This window comes from Carettochelys insculpta, chromosome 2 (assembly GCF_033958435.1).
Source record: "Carettochelys insculpta isolate YL-2023 chromosome 2, ASM3395843v1, whole genome shotgun sequence".
NCBI classification, from domain to species: Eukaryota; Metazoa; Chordata; order Testudines; family Carettochelyidae; genus Carettochelys; species Carettochelys insculpta.
In genome coordinates, this window is record NC_134138.1 from 267,877,301 (window position 1) to 267,903,158 (window position 25,858).

A 25,858-nucleotide genomic window follows, 5' to 3' on the forward strand; every position below is an offset into this window, starting at 1 on the left:
GGCATACCAACTTTTAGCATATCTGGAATGTAAATATCTTGCAGTGCTGGCTACAAAACGGCCATGTAAACACCCACTCTCAGTTTCAGGTGACATTGTAAAGAAGTGGGCAACATGATCTCCTGCAAGTGTAAACAAACTTATTTGTCTGAGCAACTATCTGAACAAGAAGTAGGACTGAGCAAATTGTATACACTGCAGTTACATGTTGTTTTATTTTTGAATGCAGCTACATTTTGTTCACAATTCTATATTTGGAAGTTCATTTTTCATGACAAAGAGATCGAACTACAGTACTTGTATTGGTGAACTGAAAACTACTATTTCTTTTGGGGTTTAACAATACAAGTACTTGTAAGTAAAGTTTGTACTGTACAATTGGTATTCTGTGTTGTAATTGAAATCAATATATTTGAAAACTTAGAAAACATCCGGCATATTTAAAGAAATGGCTTTCCATCATTGCTTAAAAGTGTGATCAATTTTTAAATCACTTGACAGTCCTGCTTAGAAATATCTCAGTCAATCCAAGTCAACATGCTGAGAACTGAATGTGGTGTAAGTGCTATGGTGTCATATATGCTCCAGGCAGCAAAAGGAGAAATGCCTGTAATTTTAAGGATGAAATAATGCAGATAAGAGTACTAAATGAATATATTAGCACTGTTGAGAATTAAGTAGACAAAAAGTAACTTGTTGCCAACTGCCATATCCTAACAGGGTCAAAACGTGGATAAGAGACTTGATTGGAAAGGAAGGGTATTCATGGAAATTCGAACACTATCTGAACGGCTGTCTAATTGTGGATCTGGAATTATACAATAAAACAAACAAAACAGAAAACTGTCAAATGTGACAGATGGGGCTACTGTTGTCAAACCTATATTGACAGTATTAGAGATAATACAGGAAGACTCGGAATGCTTTTGATATCCTTGAATTTGGAATTAAGAGACTATGCAAGTTTGTGGACGTTAAGATGGCTGAATTGATGGGCACACTGTTGTATGTCCAGATATGATTTCTATCTTACTGGGACCCTTTATTGGCTATAATGGCAATTAGAAAGGGAACCTCAGACAGCAGGAATGATACTCAATGAAACGTTTCAGAAGGGTAGCTGTGAGACTCTGTATCTGCAGAAACAACAAGGAGTCCTGTGGCACATTAAAGAATAATAGATTAGCCACACATGCTGGCCAAAACCAGACAGTCTGTGCCAAAAGGTAAATGGACACAAATCAGTCATGAAGAAAAGTAAATTACATGAACTTTAACCTCCCTGAACGCTCAGTACTGGATTTTAAACTAGCCATCCTGCAACAAGAAAACTTGAAAACCAGATTACAAAAAGAAACAGCAGTATGGAAACTGAGAAGCACTCACTGTGCTTAGTAGCATACATCCCCTATTCAGATTTTACTTGAGCAACATTTGGCTCTGACCATGTGAGTTTTGCCTGACTAACGACTGAGTATAAACTGAAGAGAGATGTCAAATTTTGGCCCATGGTATTTAGTTCTGTTAGATATTTATCTAATCCATACATAAATGTCTTCAGTGATGGAGAGTCTACAACCAATCTAGGCAATTTATTCCAGTAATTAACTACCCTGACAGGTATTGTTTCCTAATGTCCATCTAAACCTTCCTTGATTCAATTTAAGCCTATTTTGAGAGGTTAAGGAGAATAATTTTTCTCCTTTCTCCTTGTAACATCCTTTTAGGTACTTGAAAACAGTTATGTCCCCTCTCAGCCCTCTTTTTTCCAAACTAAACAAACACAGTTCTTTTAATCTTCTCTCACAGGTCATGTTTTCTAGACTTTTAATCATTTTAGTTGCTCTTCTCTGGACCCTTTCCAATTTCTCCACATCTTTCCTAAAATGTGGGGCCCAGAACTGGATATAGTACTCCAGCTGAGGCCTAATCAGTGCAGCACAGAGTGGAAGACACTTCTTGTGTCTTGCTTACAATATTCCTGTTAATGCATTCCAGAATGATGGTTTCATTTTTTTTGTTTGTTTTTTGCAACAGCGTCACACTGTTGACTCAAACTCAGCTTGTGGTCCACTATGACCCCTAGATCCCTTTCTGCAGTGCTCCATCCTAGGGAGTCCTTTTCCATTTTGTATTCATGATACTGGTTATTCCTCCCTAAGTGCAGTACTTTGCATTTGTCCTATAAATAGCATCAGATGGTTCCACATGGAAGGGAGGAATTTTTTACATAAGAAGCTGGTACCTCATATAACAGTAGGAAGGGTAACACCAGAGTAAGTCTGTAGAAAACTCTGAATAATAAAAATGGGAGCGTGTGGGATGAAGGAGGAGCTGGACAAGAAAGTGGTGTCAAGTAAATGCTTCCCCTCCACAAACTGCATAATATTCAACAAAAATAACATTTAACACCCATTGTAGGCCTAGGGGCAAGGCAGGAGTTGGGGGAACTGGCTTTGCACCCTGGAAGGGGAGGTGCCTCAGGTGGAAAGGGCCAGGCCAAGGGCAGTCAGCACAGCACGAGGCCTACTTCCCTCCAAAACCCCCACAGACATCAAGGCTACGTCTACACGTGCAGCCAACTAGTCTATTTCGATGAATAACGTCTACACATCCTCCAGGGCCGGCAACGTCGATGTTCAACTTCGACGTTGCTCAGCCCAACATCGAAATAGACGCAGCGAGGGAACGTCTACACGTCAAAGTAGCACACATTGAAATAGGGATGCCAGGCACAGCTGCAGACGGGGTCACAGGGCGGACTCAACAGCCAGCCGCTCCCTTAAAGGGCCCCTCCCAGACACAGTTGCACTAAACAACACAAGATACACAGAGCTGACAACTGGTTGCAGACCCTGTGCCTGCAGCATAGATCCCCAGCTGCCACAGAAGCAGCCAGAAGCCCTGGGCTAAGGGCTGCTGCCCACGGTGACCATAGAGCCCCGCAGGGGCTGGAGAGAGAGCATCTCTCAACCCCACAGCTGATGGCCGCCATGGAGGACCCAGCAATTTCGACGTTGCGGGACGCGGATCGTCTACACGTGTCCTACTTCGACGTTGAACGTCGAAGTAGGGCGCTATTCCTATCTCCTCATGAGGTTAGCGACTTCGACGTCTCGCCGCCTAACGTCGAAGTTGGTGCCGCTACTTCGAAGTAGCGTGCACGTGTAGACGCAGCTCAATAGAGCCAGAATTTCACCTGATGAGACATCTTCTGCTAGGCAGCAAGAGTAAGGTGACAGAATCAGTCTCTATGGAATATGTATTGCTTCATTAAATATGATCTATTTTTTGCAGTCAGCTTCTGTTAATCTCAGCACAGAGCCAAGCCGGAGGTCAGCCTAAATGATGTTAAAGACTTCCTAAGATTTGTTCTATGGATGCTACTTCTGAAACAAGCAGCATGAAGCACCCAGCTCAAAGACAGAGTTATAGCCACCAATAGACCTGAGGGGCTTAGACCACAATAAGCATGATGTTGTCTGCCCCACCTTATATTCGTTCATGTTGCTGAAAAAAGGCATGTATTGCTGGGCACCCGCTAATCCTGGTACTTAGGGAAGTTTATCCCACCTGCTCCTCACTCTGATTGGCCATGGACAGTTTTATGTATAAAAATTTCCCCTGCCAAGCGGATGACATAACTCAAAAGGAAAGGAAGCTGGTTTCACATGTCAGCTCTAGCACTGGTATAAGCCTCCTGGAATCAGGAAAGATACAGAGAAAGTAGTCTCATCACTCTTCTATCAATATTTATTTGCCAGTACTTTCGTTTCCTGTGCTTTCAATGGTGTGCTTAAGAAAAAAATAGCTTCAAAATCTTGTGTCTGGATTAACCACTTTAAGTGCCTACTCTAGACAGCCGCAGGGATTGCCCGGCCCATGCTAAATGTTTTATAGGCAGGCAGGCTTCTTGTCATCTATATGGCTCAGCAGGACTAGCAACATGTGTCCAAACTGTCCCTTTATACAATATAGGCACTTTTTTCCAGAGCAGCAGGAAGAATGAATTATGCACAGCTGAAACAGTGGCAATGAACTCTGAAAACAACCTTGCCCATTTAATAAATGTTTAAACTTCTTGCTAAACTGCTTCTGACAAGATAAACAGTAGAATTTGTAAATCAGATTTAGAGTCTGGTGATAATTAATGTTTAGCTAGAAAATATTCATTGTATACTGGTTAATTAAATACAGATTCTTTTAGTGATTGCAATGGATTTAAAATCCAATATTGAAAAAGGATAGTGTCATGTTTTATAGATGATAAATTCCATTTCTTATTTACTTATGTCCCCATAGAGTCAAAGGTGAGCCCTGCCCCAAAAAGTTTATAGTTTTTATAGGCAAGACAGAGGAAAAGGAATGTGCAACATACAAAGTGACTTAATTTTAAACTGGCACATTATAAACAGGAAATATCCAAACGATTTGAAGGATGAATTAACAAATCAAACAAGATCCTCAAACACACAGTGGCACATTATGGAGGTGCTGTTCTATATTCCACAACTGCACAAATGTGCAACCTTAATGAACACCTAGCACTATTTACAACATAAACCACTGCCACTCGCTCCCTGGGCTACAGGCAGCACAATCCCACCCAGGCTTGCCAACATTGAGTGAAACTATTCCAAGAGATCCCCTCCTCCCCCCACTGCCCAACATGACGAGTTCATTTTCTTAAAACATTGTATTAAAATCTCCAGGATTGCTTTCAATAATGATGGGGAGATTAATGACAACTCTGGGAGACTCCAAGCCAATGCTGGATGGCTGGCAACCCTAATCCCATCCCCCAGTCTAATTTTCTGAGCCTCCCAGGCACCTGCCCAAGTTTTGCAGCACCAGAGCCAGAAAGGGGGCAGGTGTCATGGAGGAGGGCCCTGCTTACATTCTTGCTTCCTGGAAGGTGGAGTTAGTTTCTTCTGTCTAGGAAGAGGCGCTGGCTCCTGAGTGACTCTTCCTAGGGCGGTTCACCAGGATTGGGTGAGAGTCCTGGAGGAATGGGAGAGGGGATACAGAGTGGACTGGGAGGGGAAGGGGCGTTCTAAAAGATGGGGGAGATCTTGAGGTGATGGGTCATCAGGGAATGTGGGAGATCCTGAAGCTGCATGTTTGGCAGGGCCAGGGAGGAGGCTGGATGGGGAGTTACTGTGGGTGGGACAGGACAGCACCTGAGCACAGATCAAGTGACGGGCTCTTCCAAATCCCCAGGCTAATAGGCAGAAGCTAATAGGCCTTCCCAACTATAATTCTTCCCCCCGGCACACATGCATGATGCTACAGTGGAATATCTGCCTACCAATGTTTAGTTCCCTTTCTATGTACACAGACAACTGGATATTTTTAGTAACACACACACAGAAATGTCCTTTGGGTCATGAAACCCACCTGCTGCCCAGTGACCTGAATGGGAAATGTTATAGAATGATGTCTCATTCAGCTCACAGAACCCAACTGGCAGATCTGTATGCATTCGGACAGAGGACCACATCTCTGTTTTATAAGCTGATACGAGTAAGGGGATTTTGACATTTGCAGGTTCCTTTCAAAAAGGACCCCCATGCAGATGAGCTGCGCACAAGCAAAACGTGGCACTTTCAAAGTGCCATGGCTGGCAGCATGCTAATGAGGCGCTGCATATTCATTTCAGCGCCTCATCAGTATTCTTCGATTTGGCCATTAGCATGGCCATTTTGAAGTTTTTCCTAAGTGTAGATGTAGCCAATGAGCGTTAATTACATTATACTTCATTTTTTTTAAAAAAGGCATCAGCCTACCTTCAGCTTCTGAAGTACAAGTCATACCCCTTAGACATTTAGCCCCTTGACTGCAAGATACAAACCAGATAATTAGATACCTGAGTGCTTTCAATTACGGGCCCAAATGGGGAGGAGTTGTCTTGTGGTTACAGGGCATTAGATGAGAACTCTGGCATGGGTTCTGCTGCAGATTTCCTTGGACAAGTTGCACTCTCTCTGTGCTTCTCAATAACATGCTTAAGTGGTAGGCTCTGTGGGACAGTTACTTTTTGAAAAGAATTTGTACAGAACCTTGCATGACAGGGCCATGGTCCACTACTGCAACATAAATAAATGATTTCCCGAAAAGACAGGCTGTTGCAAAGAGAAATTCATGAACAATTGCAAGGTATGTTTTGGGCCAAGCAAGTACCTAGATAGAATTTTTGGTCCACAGTTAATTGTGAAGTCAGAGACCACATCTCAAAGTCAGATCAGAAATATTTTAAATGAAACAATTTAGTAAATTAGGACTATAGATACTATTACTTTTGTTGTCTTTATTTTTCCCCATAATATACAAACCAAGGCCAGGATCTTTCTTATTAATATTCCATGGTCTCAGTTGTTTCACTATGTATCATTTGTGCACTTGTCAAGGGAATGTTTCCTTTTAAGAGGACAGCATTGTTGTAAATAGCATATGCCACTCCTTTTGACTAAGATGCTTTTAAATAAATCATTTCTGCACTCTAATTGCTTCCTGCCGTTTTCCTGAAGACACTTGTTGCATCTATCTGTTCTCTTTTTCTCTGTTGCCTCTGTTACACCTGTTCATGCTACTCTAACAGCTCCAGTGAATTCCCAAGGCAGATGGCTGGGAATCAAAAGTTTAAGCTCAGCTAATTTCTGAGGGCAAGTCTAATGATCTTTCACAGTGAGATCACACACAGCTAGAAAGGGAAGAGCTCAGCTAGCTTATCAATTTGCAGGTTTCTCAGATGAACATTTTCAAATATGTTGCCAACCTGCCTAAGTCCACACTTTGACTTTCAGACCCATCCTGTTACCACAAACAACCGACTCCACATGGGGAGAGGATGAGGACGAGGCAATTTCCAGAAACACGTGGCACCTAATGATCTGCCAAACCATGACACATAAGGTCAAATACTCCCTTTGATTACATCTCTGAAATTCCTGTGATTTTAACTGTATTTGACACCCATATAATGGGGATAGCAGCTGACTTAGAAAGACTGTCAAATATGGGGGGAGGGGCAAGGGAGGCAGTTGCCTTGGGGCCCAGCAATTCAAATAGATCCAGGCCTCTAGGATGTGACTACTGTGGTAGTGGCTGATCCCCCCATGGCCTACAAATCACAGTCAAAATAATAGGTTGGGCTGAAAGGCTCAAAGGCGGAGGCTAGTTCCTGGCCTGCTCCATCTACTGGAGGCCCCGCCCCTTCTGGGAGCATGGAGCCCTCCCCACCTTGCCCAGTGGCGCGGCAAGTCTCTGGCCCCCCTGGATATCACACCTGGACACTGCTTACAGCTAAAGAACATTCTCCCTTGTCTTTATAGTCAGTACAGTAACAGGCTTAATGTCCAAAGGGAAACTTAACTTTCAAAAACAAAGACTTTTTTCCCCAAGATAAACCTGCAGAAAAATGGACTAACTAATTTCCTGGCCATCTTATTGACACTGAGGCTGCTGCCAGGAGTAGGAAGAGGTATTCATTATTATTATTGCCCATTAGAGTGCCAGAAGTCTGCAGAGTGGTTGCTGAAAAAATACAATCACTTATCTGGGGGATTTACAATCTGGGGGCTCAAACCTACAAGATGCCAAGGACGGTGAATTTCCATTGAAGTCAGAGGAAGTTGAGGGCCCTAGGCACCACTGAGGCAGGATCCTGATTTATGTTACACATAACATGATGCAAGAATAGAGAAGAGCTTACCAAAAGGAGGAAGTTTTCACAAGACAAGACTCAGAAGTTGTAAGCTTTCTAAATCTATGTATTGTGTTAGTTTCCATCTTTTTTTAATTTAGAATTTTAAGCTTGATGTAGGAAACATAAGCTTCTCATGTAGAAATGTACTACATTTTAAATAATGTATTGCTAGGCAGGTCGCTGGAATTCTGAGTTAAGATGAAGATTCTACATTGTATGCCAGTTCTGAGGTTGAATCTGTTTACCACTGAATGTTCCCAAAATGTGTCTGCATCTGTATAATCAGGTGCACTCTATGCAATATTTTATTACTCTCATATAAACCTTGCAGAACGCTCTGTTTCTGCATGGAAAATATGAGAATACCCATTTTACCCATCTGCCAAGAGCTGCATCTCAAGAGTCATAATACAGAACAAACAAGGATGGGATATTAACTTTACTGTATCTTTCGACCCTCTCATTTGCTTTCTCTAGTGCAAAACACTTGTATGATTGCTGATCCTTTGGCCACTCTTGCACAATGAGCTAGCACAGGGGTGTTCATCTCATGGCCCAAAGGCTTTTATCTGGCACACTGAGCTGGAAGCAGCACCATATTTAATAGGTGGCTGGGCAGCTCCGAGCTGCATATGGCTCTTTAAAGAGCCGCTTGTGGCTCCCACTGCTGCTGCCACTCTCTCCTCCAGCTCCCAGCACTCTGATGCGAGGCACGTGGTGGCGGAGCCAGCAAGGGCTGCTGTGGAGAATGTAGGCTCTGTCCTTCATGGGGCTTTGTCCTGGCATGGCCCCTGTAATGAACAGTCCTGGTGTGCGCTCGTTTGCTTGCTCCCCAACTGGCATGACCGTGGAGCAGCTGCATTAAAGGTGTCATGCTGCTAAGTGTGCTGCTGAATGGCATTGTGCAGGCTGTCTACTATGGCCAGGCCAGCATCACTGAGGAGCTGCTGCGGGGCCAGCTCTACCATGCCCCAATGTGGTACCACAGGAATACTGTGCCCTGCTTGCCCAGATAAGCAGAGTCCTGAAGGCAGTGGCACCTGGACAGACAGATGATGGATGGACTGGCTGGGCTGGAGAGGGTGTTGGGAGACACATATGGACAGGGCTCGGCTGGAGTGCTGGGGGAGGGGTGTGTGGACGGACAGATAGACTGACTGGGCTGGAGTGGGAGTGGGGAGTTTTCGGGACAGACAGCCTGAGCTGGAGAGGCGGTGTGGGGGGTGTTGAGACAGACATATGGAGAAGCTGGACTAGAGGGGTGCATGGGGGGATTGGGTCTAAGGCTAGAGGTGGTTTGGGGCTGCGAGGGGTTTACACCTGGGGATGGCGGCTGGTGGTGGTGGTTTGGGGCTGCGGGAGTTTAAGACTGGGAGTGGTGGTGGTTTGGGGCTATTTTGTGTCCAGCCCCCCGGAACAAGTAGAAATTGCTGTGTGACCTCTGATGTATAAAGATTGGACACCCCTGGGCTAGCACAAGTCTATGTATTCCATAAGTACAGCAGACAAATTTTGTGCCACACCCTGTGTGATACATTTCACCAGGGAAAAAGACACTGATTTCCTCACCAGGCTGTTCCTTGGCAGCAGGACGGGTCTGGGGGATGAAAAACCTATTGATCCCTCCCCACAGGAGGGAGTGGGAGTCTGGAGAGCCAGTGGAGAGTAGCTGTTGAGCAATGCTGGATTAACTAAGGTGCGGTGTTGCAGTTGCTCCAGGGCCCTGGGTTCAATGGGGGCCCTGAGCTCACAGTGTCCAGCAGGGGAAGGGCTGTGTGCCACAGAGCTAGCTGGTGGCAGGGCACAGCAACACTCTGGAAGAGATGGGCTTTGTGCATCAAGGTCCCAGGTCCAAGGTCCCTTTGCTGTTGGGGGATTCAGGAGCCAGATGTGGAGGAGGAAGTCTGGGGGTTGTTCAAGAAGAGGGCAGAAGACATGACAGGAAAGCCTGAGGCAGCCAGAGATGGACTGTGGCAGATTTGGATACAGTGTAAGGCCTGGAGCAGGCTCTCATATTCTGTCCTCAATTCTACTGCTATAGCTTGTTCCCTGCAGTTCACATCCTTGTTCCTGGTCACTGCTGACTATCCTTGCTCACCTCAGTCTATCCCTGCTCCCTTCTGTTCCTGTACCTACCTCCATCCTATCCCTATCCCCTTCCTGCATTTACTCCCCTGCCTTGTCTCTGTACCTCCCAGGCAGGAGTCACTTGTCCAGCCCTCTGCCACCAGTTTCATGCTGACTGGGCACCAGCAAGATGAACTTTGAGAGCAGTGCAAGTGCTCAGGGCCTGTCTATACTTACCAGAAGATCCACATACTTCAGTCGATGTTCTGGAGTTCGATTTTGCACATCTGGTGAAAATGCAGGAAAATCGATGTCTCTGGGCTCGGCTATCAATCCCTGCACTCCATTGTATCCACTGAGTAAGTAACGTCAACATGAGATTCAGAAGGCTCAGACTACATTAGGGAAATAAGTCGATTCTGACATGACGATTCTAGCTATGCAAATGCCATAGCTAGAACTGCTTATCTGAAATCAACTTATTTCCTTAGTATAGAAACTTACCCTCACTGTCACCACCTCTAATGGCTAGAGGAATAACTGGATCGTAACACTGTTTGGTCCCTGTGAGATGCCTCGTATTCGAGGTCAGGCTCGCAAATGCATGAGTGCCATGCCCACACTCCGTCTACATTAGCAACCCCCTTTCGAAAGGGGAATGCTAATGAGACACATCGGGATATGCTAATGAGCCACTGCAATGAATATGCAGCACCTCATTTGCATAATAGAGGCTGCAGCACTTTGAAAGTTATAGGAATAAGGGAATTTCGATGTCTGCGATGTCCTTTTGAAAAGGACCCCGTGAAGACAAGCCACACAAGGTCGAAAGCAGCACTTTCAAAGTGCCGCGGCCACCATTATATTAATAAGGCACTGCATATTTATTGTAGCACCTCATTTGCATATCCCGATGTGTCTCATTATCACCCCCCTTTTGAAAGGGGGGGCACTAGTGTAGACATAGCCCCAATGTATTAAACCTGTCAGTCCTACTTCAGTCCCACATCAGTTATGAAAATAGGTTCTAAATGCTGTGCATATCTCATGATGGCCCTTTGCTTCCTGGTGAATTTAACTAGTATAAGGAACTTTCATTATGATGAATGATGATCCCACAAATTGGTCAGATGCAAGATTAGATGTTACTGCAGTCAAATGGCAGGAAGGCCTCATGTCTCTGTTATGGGCATGTACTTTTAAATAAGGAATGCTTAAAAGGAATGCTAAAAACATTAGTTCCTACAATTCACTATCATTGGTAGTGGCTGGGTAAGTCTATGCAGAATTGTGCTTTTTGCTACTAATTATTCTTCTATCCACCCAACCCAATCAGTGTTTTGTTCACCTGCAAACACAGTGTCTGAGACCTAGTTGGTGCCTTCACTAGTACAAGAAATGTGTTCAGAACCCGGTTAATTAACATGTCAAAACTAACAAAACAGGAGAGAAGGCAGCTGGCTGTTTTAACTTGAGTTGGCAAACTGAAGGAGAATCTAGGCTTCTCAATTTGCTAACATATGTTGAAACTGCCATTACCTTGTCTTCATGAAGGTTTTATCTTGTTAGTTACATATTTGCTCATCCACCGTTTTTCACACAGAAGAATAGGTTGTAAAATCTCCTGAGTGGAAACTTTCTTCCTTAGTTTCCTTTGAGCTTTCAGTCCCAGAAAGATACCTGATGGGCAGCTTTACAGAATCACATGACAGCATTTGCTTTGTGGCATTAGAGTAGAAGTAGATAAAATTCTAGTTTTGCTCTGAAGTAATTTTTGTTATATCCTGTAGATTTTTAATAAGTATTTCACTCTGACTCCGCATCACACTGTTCTTGCAACGAAGGGTCCTGTGGCACCTTATAGACTAACAGAAAAGTTTTGAGCATGAGCTTTTGTGAGCACAGACTCACTTCATCAAATGCTGGTCTTGTTCTTGTGCACTTTTCATAACAAAGGGATGATGAAATTCAACACGATTTTGAGATGTTTTCCAAACAATACAAACAGGGTTTCACCCGCTGTTAGGGAACAACTGATTACTACAGATTGTGCAATTACTGGTAAAGCAAACAGAAATCACCTCACTAATCAACAGGGAATACAAATGTAGCAAATTAGTAATCAGAAGACATCAATATTTACTTCAGACAAGTTTTTAATTATTACTTAAAAGCAATCACGCACAAGGGCACATTTCAATTCAGCTCCTGATCTGGGGATAGCTGAGAAGCAAGATTTGATAGTTTCAGACTGCTAATCTCAGAACCACGGATTGCCAGATTTTTAGTGCACACAGCAGTAAAGAATTTCATCTAAATTTAAAGTAGAGAACTGAGACCATTTCCAAGAAACTACTTGGGAAATTAATGCTCTGTGTCTGATATTAGCACTCTATAGAAAATGATGCTGAACTTAATGACTGAACACCTGTGAACAGGTCTCAAACTAATACACAAGAAGTTGTCCTCCAAAAGAATACAAGTGTCTATGTACAAGCCAGTCAGACCACAGACAATGACAACAGCACACTTCCCGTGTCTACACGTGCCCCAAACTTCGAAATGGCCATGCAAATGGCCATTTCGAAGTTTACTAATGAAGCGCTGAAATGCATATTCAGCGCTTCGTTAGCATGCGGGCGGCAGCGGCGCTTCGAAATTGACGCGCCTTGCCGCCGCGCGGCGCGTCCAGACGGGGCTCCTTTTCGAAAGGGCCCCGCCTACTTCGAAGTCCCCTTATTCCCATGAGCTCATGGGAATTAGGGGACTTCGAAGTAGGTGGCGTCCTTTCGAAAAGGAGCCCCGTCTGGACGCGCCGCGCGGCAGCAAGGCGCATCAATTTCGAAGCGCCGCTGCCGCCCGCATGCTAATGAAGCGCTGCATATGCATTTCAGCGCTTCATTAGTAAACTTCGAAATGGCCATTTGCATGGCCATTTCGAAGTTTGGGGCACGTGTAGACGTAGCCACTATGTTACACCTCCATTGACAAAAAAGTGGGATAATCCTCCTGATATAATTTGATGACTAGGAGATTTATTAAATCATTGTTTCACTTCCACAAGAGCAACTACAAAATCCCAATTAGTAGATCCTGTCTGAGTCGCTGATGGCCTGAATAATTAGCATCTGGCAACAGAGTCAAGTCTCTTTCTCACTGTAGGGTTTTTCAAGCTATTCTATAGTTCACTCCAGTTCTGAGCAGTATCTGCTGCTATGGCAGGCAAATAGAGCGTCTAGGAAAGTGGAAGTGGGACAAACACAATCTTTTCTGCTAGAGTTTCAGGCGGTCACACTTGTGCAGATCCCACCCAGAAGGAGAAGGGAGGATGTGGGGGTCAAGACCTGTGACTTAGATCTCTTTCCTTCTAGCCTGATGTATACCAGGTAGGAAATGTTGGGAAGCTATGACTGTCAATACCTCCACAAAAAAAGAACACAATGCCAGTTTCTCTTGAGAAGATAATGCTTGGTTACTTAAATCAAGAAGACAGATACAGAGTTGTACTCATAGGCTATGGTTACACTGACCCAAACCGCCCCCAGTAGTATGCAAATGAGCAGTCTTGAAAAGGCAAATGGATGCTCATTTGCATATTTGCTCTCCAGCACAAAAAATACTGTGTAAACATGGTTCTGCCGGTGAAACCTTCCCTTTGTCAGCAGTCACAAGAGACACATTTGCCAGTTTACTTTCATCAGAATTTCCAGATCTAAAGAGGTGCCTTGTCCCATGAAAGCTCATCATCTAATAAATTATTTTGTTAGTCTTTAAAGTGCTACATGACTGCTGGTTTGTTTTGTGAGGATACGGACTAACACAGCTACCTCTCTGTGGCTATTCCCCTTTAGCCAGTTCCTTATCCACATTTCAGTTCTTATACTGATTTCCATCTTCCTTAATTTAACTAATAATTTCCCATGTGGCACTATGTCAAAGGCTTTCCTGAAGTGCAAATATATTAGATCTACTGCATTTTACTTATCAAAAATATCAGTTTTTCAAAGAGGAAAATTGAGGTTAGTCTGGCATGACCTTTGGTACACCCTTGCTGTATTGTATCTCCCTTTACAATTTGTTCCAAACTCTTGCATAATACCGAGGTTAAACTATGAGCTTTCTTCCACCCACTTAAAGGCACAACATTATTTTTTCTCTAATTATAAGGTTCTACCCTGAAATAAGTCGATATATTAAATCCTTGCTATGAGACTATCAATCTCCTGTGCCAATTTTTCCAGTATTCTGGGATGGAACTGAACTGGTCCCCCCAGAGCAGAGTACATTAAAATCCAAAAATTTTTTCTGCGTTAGAAATTTTCATTTCTGTACTCCCATTTCCAGCAGCCTTCATGCCCTTGATCCATATTATTATCTTTACTGAAAAGTAGTTTTGAGGCCTTACTGAAATTACCTTTAAATCTCCTTCCCATCCATTCACTTCTTGACTCAGACAGTGTCTCCAGCTACCATTTGTCCCAGAAATAAAATTATGGGGAAAGACATAGAATCATAGGGCAGTAAGGAACCTCAGGAAGTCATAGAGTTCAACCCCCTGCCCAAGCAGGACCAATCCTAACTAAATCATCCCACCCAGAACTTTGTCAAGCCGGGACTTAAAAAACATTACTTCCAAGTTGGGGAAGATAAGGAGAAACTATTATGGCACTGTGGCTGCACAGGCTCTGCCAGTCCATCTGGAACACTGCTATCCCCCAATGACATTATTAAGGTGTTGTTCTGCTTCTGTTCTAAAAGGCTGACAAGACAGAATAGTAACTGTAGAAATGCGATGTTGTTTTCTGTCCCAGGAAAAGTCTTCACTTTGGTGTTAATGCCTCAGATCAGCGACGTGCTTTGTGGCAAATGTTGGGATAATTCAGTGCAATTTTAGATCTGATTGTTCCACTGTCAACCAGACATTTAGTTTGAAAAATCTTTCTGAAAAGATGGTTGAATTTAATAACTCATGCAGGACACTTGTTAAAAACGTCCACACCTATATACAGATCTGGGCAAACACCTCAAAACAACACTCACACGCATTTACTTCAATTCCAAGAAGTTCATATCTTTGTTTATGTTCATGGTCCTTTATTAATCTGTTATGTTTGAACAAGAAAACATATGCATTTAAGATAGCAAGACTTGATGTAATTTATTCTGGAGTACCTACGAAACTCTCTGAAAGTGATTATTTTTGATATCCCATAGAGGATTGGTGAGGTCCCAAAGGCTGGAGAAGGGCAATTGTAGTACCTAACTTCTATACCTGAAAAGATACTGCAACAAATTATTAAACAATCATTTTGCAAATTCCTATAGGATAAAAAAGTTAAGTTATAGCCAACTTGTATTTGTCAAAAACAACTCATGCCAAACCAACCTAATCTTTTTCTTTTGATGGAATCACTGGCCTACTGGATGTAGGGGAAACTGGACACGTCCCATATCTGGATTTTATTAAGGCTTTTAAACAGTCTCATATGACATGTCCAGTATTAATAACTTGCAGAGTGGAGTGGACCAAATGTTTACAATATTATTGGATGATGTCACTGGAGGAGTTGTTAGCACTTTCAAGGAGAACATCTGAATTCAAAAGGACCTTGGCAAATTGGAGAACTGGTTTGAAATCATATGAAATTCAATGAAGGCAAAGTTACACTTGGGAAGAAAAAATATCAAATGAACATTTACAAAATGGGGAAGAATTGACTATGAGGTAGTACAGCTAGAAAGGATCTGGGAGTTATAGTGGATCACAAGCTGAATATGAGCCAGTAATGTGATGCAATTGCGAAAAAAAAAGGCTAATACCGTTTTGGGGTGTTTTAGTAGAAGTGTCATATGTAACATGTTGGAGGTAACTGCTCTACTCTGCAGCTGGGAGGTCCCTGCTAGAGTACTGTGTTCACTTTCAGGTGCTACCCTGCCACCCTTCATTAAAGATGTGGACAAACTGGAATGTGTCCAGAAGACAGCAACAAAAATGATACAAGGTTTAGAAAACCTGACCTAAGAAGAAAGGTTATAAAGACTGGGAATGTTTAGCCTTGAAAAAAGATGACTGAGAAGGAACCTGTTAACAGTCTTCAAATGTTTAAAGGGTGGTTAGAAAGACAACAATGATAAATATTCTCGACATCCACTAAATGTACAACGAGAAGTAATAGGCTTAATCTGTAGCACTGGAGATTTAGGTAAGATATTAGGATACACTTTCTAGTTATGAAGATAGTTAAGAACAAAGGGACGTTGTAGAATCCCCAACACTGGAAGTTTTTAAGAACAGGTTAGACAACCACCTGTCAAAGAAGGTCTAGTTATACTTGGTCCTGTTCATTGCAGGCGGGCTAGACTAGATGACCTCTTGACATCCCTTCCAGCCCCACATTCCTATGATTTTACATTTTTGTTTGTATAACTATTTATAAAATGGCTATTCTTTGTGTGATTATACATATGGACATCCTAATATGGAAAACTGCCTATAAACTCTGTTTTTGTATGTTTGGAGTAAATGAGAATGATATTCACACTTTTTCAAGCTTCATATCTTTTACAATCTCTCGTATATTGGTAGTTGAGAACAACTACCTTGCTTCATGTGCACACCAAAATCCATTCTCAGTGTAAATTGACTGCATTTAATTTGTCTTTAGTAATATTTTTGCAAACTAGTTGGTGGTATCCAGTATTTGGATAGGCTCCTTCAGAGCTCCTTCCCACTGGTCATAGGTTTTAATGTGTGGCTATTTTACTTTTTGGCCATTTTCCTCAACTAATCTGTTGCTATGCTGTTAACGTGGTCTTACTGTATTGCTATGTGTTTAACCCCTGCATTTTTTATTAAATTGGCCTATTCCTTTGAGATATTTTGACACCCATTATCAGAGATCTTTCTTCAGTGATGCTATATATGGCAATGTGGATTACAGTGGTATTTTTGGCGTCCAGCTTTGACATCCAGAATCTACTTTACTAATCCACAATTAAGAGAAAGTTATTGTTGTTCTACAGGCACAAATCCATATCAGAAGCCTGTCCCATATCTGATTAAGTACATCAGAAATGTGTCTCAAATATTTGCTTATATAATGAAGAGGATATGCTTTACATCCTCTTTGCATTCACTTATTTATATTCTACAGAGCTAATTTCCTAGCAGGAATGTTTGTAGAAATTGAATTTTAATTGCACATCAGTGAATATTTGCCGAGAAGAAATTCTGAACTGGCCCAGGAAAATGGATTGTAAGTGTTACATTAGTAGAACCAGAAAACACAAATAATACCATGTGACTGACATCTCCACTTGAAAAAAAAATCAACCAACACCACATGAATTTTGAATATTGGCAAAAAACTGTTCATGAACAATTGGCAAATCAAGAACTGTTAAGTGATTCATTCTGTGTAACAAATCCAATTGAGAAAGTCAGACAAATAATTTCACCCTTTCACTCCTGGACTCAGTTCAGTGGCAGTGGATTTGATTCTCAAAGGACAAAAGAAATTAAAATTAAGGAAAAATTGCACAGGAAAATCAGAGCATGCCAGTGTGCTGGTTGAGTCAGAAAGAGTGGGTAAACAACACCAGTTGGATAGGAGGATCTGTTAAAACTTTCCAAAAAGTAGGGCAGGATTTTCATGAACATTGGAAAATGACTTTGGGGATCAGAAAAAGACAAGAGGAAAAGCTGTCAACTTCAAACTCTACAGACAAGTGACTGAGTCAATTAAGTAACTTCAGTTGCTCAAGTAAGAGGACATTTTTGGTTAACTAAATGGGTTTGCAAAAGTATAAATGTATTTTAAGAAACTAAAATATGCAGAAAGCCTTGAGAGTAAATATTCACTGGGACAGTGCTACATGTACAAACACCATTATTCAAAGGGAGATCTGTACATAAACTTTCTGGGTCAGGTGCTGACTTTGGATTCAAAAGTAACTCTTATTTAATAAGACTTTTACACAGAGAGGCAGAATTTTAGCTTGGGCTATCAGTTTTACTCCCTTTGGTATTAATTAAATGCCACACACATAATACTCTAATAGGTACACATTCATTACATGTGTGGAACTCACTTAAAGTCGTTTATAATGAAGCTGCATTAAAGCTTCAAATTGTTCTGATGCACTCAATGTGCAAATTGCAGTTCTTCTCACTCAACCCCGCTGTTTACAGTAGTGATAATACTCAGCACTCATGTGGTGCTTCCTATTTGCCAAAGCATTTTGCAAACATTAACTTCTGTAATTAATCCTCTGAATGCCCATGAGGTACAATAGGTATTTTCTGCTATCTCCATTTGGCAGATGGAGAAACCAAGGCAGAAATGTTATGTGACTTGACCAAACCCACAGATGGGAGCCATTTTTAGGATTATAACTCTGGAACTGGTGGCTTGCAGTTTTATGGTGACATCATTAAGCCATGCTTTATTTTGTCATTGAAACTATTCTGTGAAAAACAAATGCATTCTCTTTAAGAGGTTTCTCGGAATATATAGCAGGAAGATAAAGGGGTATAATTTAATGAACCGTATAAACATTAATTAAAAAAGACTTTTAAACCTCTGGGGAAGCCCTGAGTGAGCAATGCACTTAAGCACCTTCATAAATTAAACATGTGAGTAGTCCCAATGAAGTATTTTTCTGCATTGGGTCAAAGAAAGAACAGTTATCCCTAGACACAAGGTTGTGGTATACAATGAAAAACCATCATTTGTTAAAGGCAAATAAATGATGAGTGTAGAGCTTCACTAGCATTCGACACAAACATGTCAAACTAGTCAATGTGCCAAGGGGATAATTGCCACAATTAAACAATTTTTGATAAAATCAAATGAAAAATTCCTGCTCCTCTGTTCAAAACAAACTAACTAACTAACTAACTAACAAAGCAAACTACCTTGGCCCAGTATATCTAGTCTTTACAGAATTCACCAGCCATGTTCATAAGCTGTGGATATGGGCTGAAAGCTTACTTCTAAGCACAGTGGCACTTTGGAATCTACATATTTGTACCTGTGTTTTTCTATATCAGTGCCTATGAACTGAGGGAGAATAAAGGGTAAAAATCAAGATCTATTATTCCTCAGGTGCAGGCTTACCTTTATTTGGTCTTGCTGTCTACTTTTAAGGATTTTCCTGTTAGGAAAACTAAGAACAGCAAATTTCAAAGTGACTGTATAAGATAAGACTTTGTACTGGAAAAGCCACTTTCAGCTGAAGAAAATTTTTCATGCCTTCTTCTCCTGGACTTCACTTGCAAATACTTCAGAGATGGTACTAACATACTTTTACGAATGTCTGGCAACCTTCTTAGGAAGCTATGCCAGGGGTAGCTTCTCTATAATCTACTGAACAGACTTGTGCGTTGAGGCCGTGTGCAGCACAGTCCACGGTAACCAGACCTTGTGCAAGCCTTGGGTGTGGAATGAGATGTGAAATGCTCAGAGACTGAGTGACTTCTCATGGATGAAAATGAAGTGTGACTTAAATTAGCACAGTAACACCTCTGTGCAACAATATCAAGCTGCTTTCCATTTTGGCACACTGGTTGCCAGAGGATGCTCAGTGACATACCAAGGCTGGCATTTTACAACAATGTTCATGTAAGGTTGCTTCTTACTCCCAGAACTATATCTATCACTTTGTAAGTACTGGCAAACTTAATAGGACAGAGAGGAACATTTACAGATGAAGGTCACTTCATTTATGCGACTAAAGCAGAAAGGGAAATGTAGTTCTGTGTTTGCTATTATGCTACACTGAGGTTTCTCCATGGCAAATTAATTCACATAGGTACTTTTGCAGTTTGTTTTGCACTGAAAGGAACTCTCCTTAGTCATAACAGTTGTACATAGTTTAAGTTATCAACATGAATGAATGTCATCTAACTTCATCTACCTTCCTGTATATTACAAAACCTAACACAAGGAACAGAATATTTCAAAAGTGATACTTACGTCTACAATTAGGAAGTCAAGCCAACACCAGGCATTGGTGAAATATTTCTTGAAGCCGTAAGCCACCCATTTCAGAAGCATCTCCAGGACAAAGATGTAAGTGAAAATTTTGTCAGCATATTCCAACATGATTTTAATGTTTTTTCTATCTTCAAGGTAAATATCTTCAAATGCCTGGAAGTATAAACCATCATTTTATGGCTACCCTGCAGTACGGCAGTGGAAAATGTTAATATTACAGTATTGTTTAATGTGAAGTCACTTATACCAGAAGCTCCAGTAAATGTATATTTTGTATTTTTTAATGTAATGAATAACTATTTTCCTGTATGCAAGAGTTCATTATGAAGATGCACTTAAACTTGTATCTTGGCGGATAGGCAGAAATACTATGACATACATAATGGAGAGGTCTTTTCTGCATAACCTGACTCTTGAATAGAGGGAAACCGTAGGCATGGAGGTTGTGTTCATTTCCCTTTATTTTTATACAATAAATTGATAATGGGGGAAGATTTTCAAAAGCACTGATGTGCTACCTGCAGTTGTGCTTTCAAATCCTCTATACACTTTGGAAGATCCCTGTAACTGAATGACCATCTCCCAAAAAGCCCCTCATGGCCTGAGGAACTCAGTTTCCTTCTTCTTTAACGAGCTTCTAAAATAAACTCCATGCCAGCTTTTTGAGTATTAACTCCTTGCAGGGTTAATTTTTCACAAAATGTGCCACAACCCATATCCCAGATTTGTCCAGCACAGTTCAAACTGTAAATTGAAGTCCTGGATGTTTTTATACCAGTGTTCTCAAGGCATTATCATATGAACCTTTCATTTTTAAGAGACAAAATTTTTTGAGGAAAAGAGCACAGAGGAGGGAACAGGTAACTACTGTGACCTCCAGTTTTATTCCTTGCCCTACCACTGAATTTCTGTGTGATCTAGAGTAATAGAATAACAGGAAGTCCTGTGGCACCTTATAGACTAACAGATATTTTGGAGCACAAACTTTCATGGGCAAAGATCCAAGTTAACCCTTATTTTCAGTTTGTACATCTGCCTGTTGGGGATAATAATACTTCTTTCCCAGTCATGTTGACAGGTTTACTTAACATTTGCCAAATGTTTTGAGATTCAGGGAAAAAATCTATGCTTCACAGAGCATTAAATAATAGTCATGTCAAAAATAAAATTGGTACATAGGTTATGCTCATATTTTAACTTTTTCCCCATGAGAAAATATTTTAAAATTAACTAGACATTACATATCAGAGGGGTAGCCGAGTTAGTCTGTGTCTTCAAAAACAATAAGAAGTCCTGTGGCACCTGATAGACTAACAGATATTTTGGAGTGTAAGCTTTCGTGGGCAAAGACCCGCTTCATCAGATGTATCTGATGAAGTGGGTCTTTCCCCCCAAAAGCTTCTGCTCCAAAATATCTGTTAGTCTATAAGGTGCCACAGTACCTCAAGACATTAAGCAGTAGGTTATATATTTTATATTTTAAATTTACAAGACCTTCCTGTGTCTGAAGTGGTTGTGTGTTCCTCAGCCTGATAGAAGGGTTTGCGCATGTTTTTTCTAAAAAAAAAAATAAAGCCCCAGTCCTTCAAAGATATCAGTATCTGCTTAACTTTACACCTGTGATGGTCCAATTGACTTCAGTAGGGTTCCTCACATATGTAAAGTCACCCATGTGCATGAGTGCTTGAAGGATCAGGGCCTAAGCAGATAAGCACAAACATGCTGATTTACTTTAATATGGACTGTAGAGAATACAAAAGGGAAATTAAAATGGGGGAGATGGGTGAGTGAACAAAACAGTGATCAATTCCAAACCCCGTCCACATAAACAGAACCTGAATAATTGTTTCAGATAGCAAACTGGACAATCAGCCCAATACAGTCATCCCTTGCTACACAAGCACAATTGGTTCCCAACTTTCTGATCGTAGGCAAAAATTCATGAGGGACACTAAATCACCATTAAATACGTGTTAAAGTGTCTGATTGGTTCCTAGGGCTCCTAACTTGGCAAAGGAATGGCAGCTTGTGGTGCTGGTTTTGAAAGGTAAGTGAACCTTGCCGGGGAGGAAGGGGTTGGAGAGGGTTAAAGGCTGGGGGCAGTTTGGGGCCATGTGCAGGAGGGAGGAGTTAAAACCTGGTGGCGGATCTGGTGGAGGAGGTAGTGGGTCATTCCTCCGAGTCGCAGCAGCGGTACCTGTGGGGGTGCAGTGGGTTGGGAGGTTCAGGGACCAGGCTGGGGTGGGTGTTGGGAGTGGGCTGGGCTGTGGGGTGTGCATGGAGCTGTGGACTGGGGGAGTGTTGGGAGTGGGCCACGCTGGGGCTGCAGATCTCCCCGTCCCTCAGCCAGGGACCTTGTGGCTGGCTCCACTCCAGCCACAGGGCTGCAGATCTCCCTAGTCCCCAGCCAGGGACCCTGCAGCTGGTTCATATAAGCAGGGGAAGTTCACTCATTTTGTGAGCAAAGATAGGTATGCATGTCCCCCATTTTAGCAAGTACTCATAAGTAAAGTACTTGTTAAATGAGGGATGAATGTACACATAAGCCAAATGTTGAAGGCTGGCGTTCTGAAGAGCTAAAGGCAGCAATTAAGATTGTCATTCTATTCTGCAGAAAAGATAATTTGAGTATGGGGTGAAACCGCTGTTGCAGAGGATCCCAGACTAGAATTCAAGGCAATAATCATTCAGTCAGGATTGACTGAGTTTGTGTGGTTCTCAATCCTTTTCATATTGGGTTCTCAAGTTACAACAAAAAAAAATTTCTTTTAGAGCTGTCCCTTCCAGTTTCAGCAAAGAGAAGGAGGATGGTCCTGCTTCTGAACCCCATGCCCAAAAGAACATCTGGGTCACACCTTCAGAAAGAGATTTGTGTCTCTCTTATCTAGTGAAAGCTAAGAAAGGGCAAAATCCTAACACTTCTTCAGAATTCAATAGTCTGTTCCACAAGGAAACAAAACTTGAGGAAAACTATCTTTAAAACTACTGTTCCATTTTGCAGTTCCCCAAACTCACGTGGTGTCTGGCTGCCATTGGACTAATCCTGGAGGAAAGTACTTCTGGAGGGCAGTAAAAGTGGAAACATCCAGTATTAAATTTTTAGTGACTATCTTTGTAAAATGGTGAGACTGGATAGTGAGTTTACCAAGGGATAAGCCAAGTTTTATTGCCAAACTAACTATATTTAGGGAAACAAGCAGCAAGGGGTGAGTTTTCCAGAAGTGGAATGTAACTATCCCATCATCTCCTTCCCTTACGTACACATGCACTTAAACCTAATGAGAGATTATGCTAAATTTACCAGTGTGCCACTGCTCAGCAGGATCATGAATATGATGAAAGTTTCAAACCAGTTGTGTTCAACTATTTTGTAGCAGGTTTTCCTCAGCCTCCACCAAATTTTGCCTGCAAATGTCATGGTGTCCACTGAACAGCAAGGGAAGAATTGGACACAGACTGAAACGGGAAAAAAACAGTGAAGAATATTTAATGCTCAAGGCCAACAAGTGTATTTCTCAGACATGGGAATATTGTAAAGAAGAGAATCATTGCACACACCAAAAATATAATTAGTTAGGGAAGAGTCAACACAGCTCTTCTAAAAGGAAGTCATGCCTCACCAATCTAAGGTAATTCTATGGGGGAGTCACCAACCATGTGGACATAGGCGATCTAGTTTATACAGTATAGCCAGATTTTTAGGAAGTCTTGATAAAGTCCCTCAGCAAAGGTTCTTATTGAAACTGAAGTCTTGTCTACCATACAGACCTATGAAATATCCACATTCCTGAGCAATGTTGTTATATCTAACTACCCCGCCCATGTCGGCAGGAAATATCCACTCAATGTGTAGCAGCAGTCAAAAAAGTACATAGAATGTTAGGATCCATTATGAAAGGGATAGAGAATAAGACAGAAAATAACTTATGGCCCCTATATAAATTCATAGTACTCCCATATATTGAATACTGCGTTCATATATGGTTTCCTCATCTCAAAAAAAGATATCTCGGCACTGGAAAAGGTTCAGAAAAGGGCAACAAAAATGATTAGGGGTTTGGAATTGTAGTCATATGAGGAGAGATTAAAAAGACTGGGACTCTTCAGCTTAGAAAAGAAGAGCCTAAGGGGGATGTGATAAAGGTCTATAAAGTCATAATAGATGTTGAGAAAGTAAGTAAGAAATAGTTATTTACTTGTTCACAAAACACAAGAACTAGTTATTTGGTCATTCCTTACCAAATGAAATTACAGTAAACCCTCAATTTACCAGACTAATGGGGGAAGGGTGGGTCCGTTAATGTCAAAAGTCCGTTATATCCGAATGGTTATACTGTATGATGATGCACTGACCTTCCCAGTCCACCACTCACTCCTGTCCTCTGCCCTGCCTTTTCCCTCCTCCCCTCTTGTCCCATTCTTCCCCTCACACCCCCATCTCCCTCTCCCAGTTACCAGGGGAGAAGCTGAATGCTGGCCTGGCTCTTTCCACTTCCCGCAGCTCTCAGCGCTGCAGTTCCTCCAGCTCTCCCGGCTCCAAGCTGCCTATGCAAGGGTACAGTGAGGCCACCCCCAGCCTGCCAGTGGGCAGCAGTCTCCGACAAAATGGCTGCTGCTTATCAGCACTGCAGGCAGTGGTGGCTGGGTGCCATCATGCTCCACTCACATGGGGCTGGGAGAGGAGAGCTCCTGTGCTCCACCACAGCCCCAACCTGGCTCCTCTGGCCCCTGTGGCCCCAGCCCTTGTGGTGGCTCCTCCAGCCCTGGCAGCCCCAGGCACTTCAGCAGCTCCTCCAGCTGCGGCGGCGGCTCTGGTGAGTCTCTGGCATTTATTTGGGGGGGAATGGGTAAGGAGAGGGTGGTGGACAGCGTCCTTTATTTCCAAAGTCCATTATATCAGGGTCCATTAAACCTAGGGTTTACTGTAATAGATACCAGGGTTAAAACCAACAAAAGGAAGTATTTGGCCACACAGTGTACAGTTAACCTGTGGATTCCCTTGCCAGAGGACACTGTGAAGACCAGAACTTTAACTGGGTTTAAAAATGAAGTAGATATATATATGGAGGATAGATCCATCACTGGCTATTAGCCAGAATGGGGAGAAAAAGTGTCCCTAGCATCTGTTTGTCAGAAGCTGGGAATGGGCAACAGGGAATGGATCACTTGGTGATTATCCGTTCTGTTCATTCCCTCCGGTGCACCTGTCAGAAAACAGGATATTGGGCTAGATGGATTTTTGGTCTGACCCAGTATAGCCATTCTTAGGTAGGAGAGTTTTTCCCATCGATACATCTACTGCCTCGACACACCTACTAAGATGATGGGAGAGCTGATGGCAGTGTTTCAAGTGTAGACATGACCTAAGTAGGCATGGAAGAAGACAGAAGTTTCTCTCATGAATCAGTAGCTAGTTGAAAGACAGGAAACAAAAGGTAGGGATAAATGGTCTGCTTTCCTCATGCAGAGAAGTGTCTGTTAAAGAGCTGTATTGGGAATAGTGCTGTTCAACATATTCCTCAATGATTTGGAAAAAGAGATGAACGGTAAAATCACAAAATTTGCAGATGATACATTATTCAAGATAGCTAAGTCCAGGGCAGACTCCAAGCAGTTACAGAGGGATCTCACAAAAACTGGATGGCTAGGCAACAAAATGGCAGATGAAATTTGGTTTTGGTACGTGCAAAGTAATGCAGAATGGGAAACATAAGTCCAGCTACCCAGGCAAAATTAAGAGGCGTAAATCAGCAGTTACCACACCAAAAACAGATCTTGGAATCAGCATAGATAGTTTTCTGCAAGCATCTGAACAATTCATAGCAGCAATCAAAAAGGCTAACAGCATGCTACGAACCATGAGAAAAGGGAGAGAAAATTGGACAGAAAATATCATAATCCACTATATAACACCATGATGCTGCCATAACTGAAACACCATGTCCAGTTCTGGTCAACCTACCTCTAAAAGGACGTAGTGGAACTTGAAATGGTTCAGAGAAGGACAACAAAGATGGTCTAGGTATGGAAAGCTTCCACATTGGGAGAAATAAAGAGATTACGCCTGTTCATCTTAAGATAGAGACAA

General features: G+C 42.1%; 1 protein-coding gene across 13 annotated transcripts in view; it reads right to left on the reverse strand.

The window, feature by feature from the left end:
- LOC142008137 (sodium channel protein type 5 subunit alpha-like) overlaps nt 1-25,858 on the reverse strand; it is a 351,358-nt gene that overhangs the window by 50,064 nt on the left and 275,436 nt on the right. For all 13 annotated transcript variants that reach the window (XM_074985128.1, XM_074985135.1, XM_074985134.1 and 10 more), the window contains 2 exons: nt 23,072-23,226; nt 19,750-19,923 (listed from right to left, as the gene is read on the reverse strand). In XM_074985128.1, coding sequence (XP_074841229.1) covers nt 19,750-19,923; nt 23,072-23,226 — 329 coding nt within the window. The remainder of the gene's footprint in view (nt 1-19,749; nt 19,924-23,071; nt 23,227-25,858) is intronic.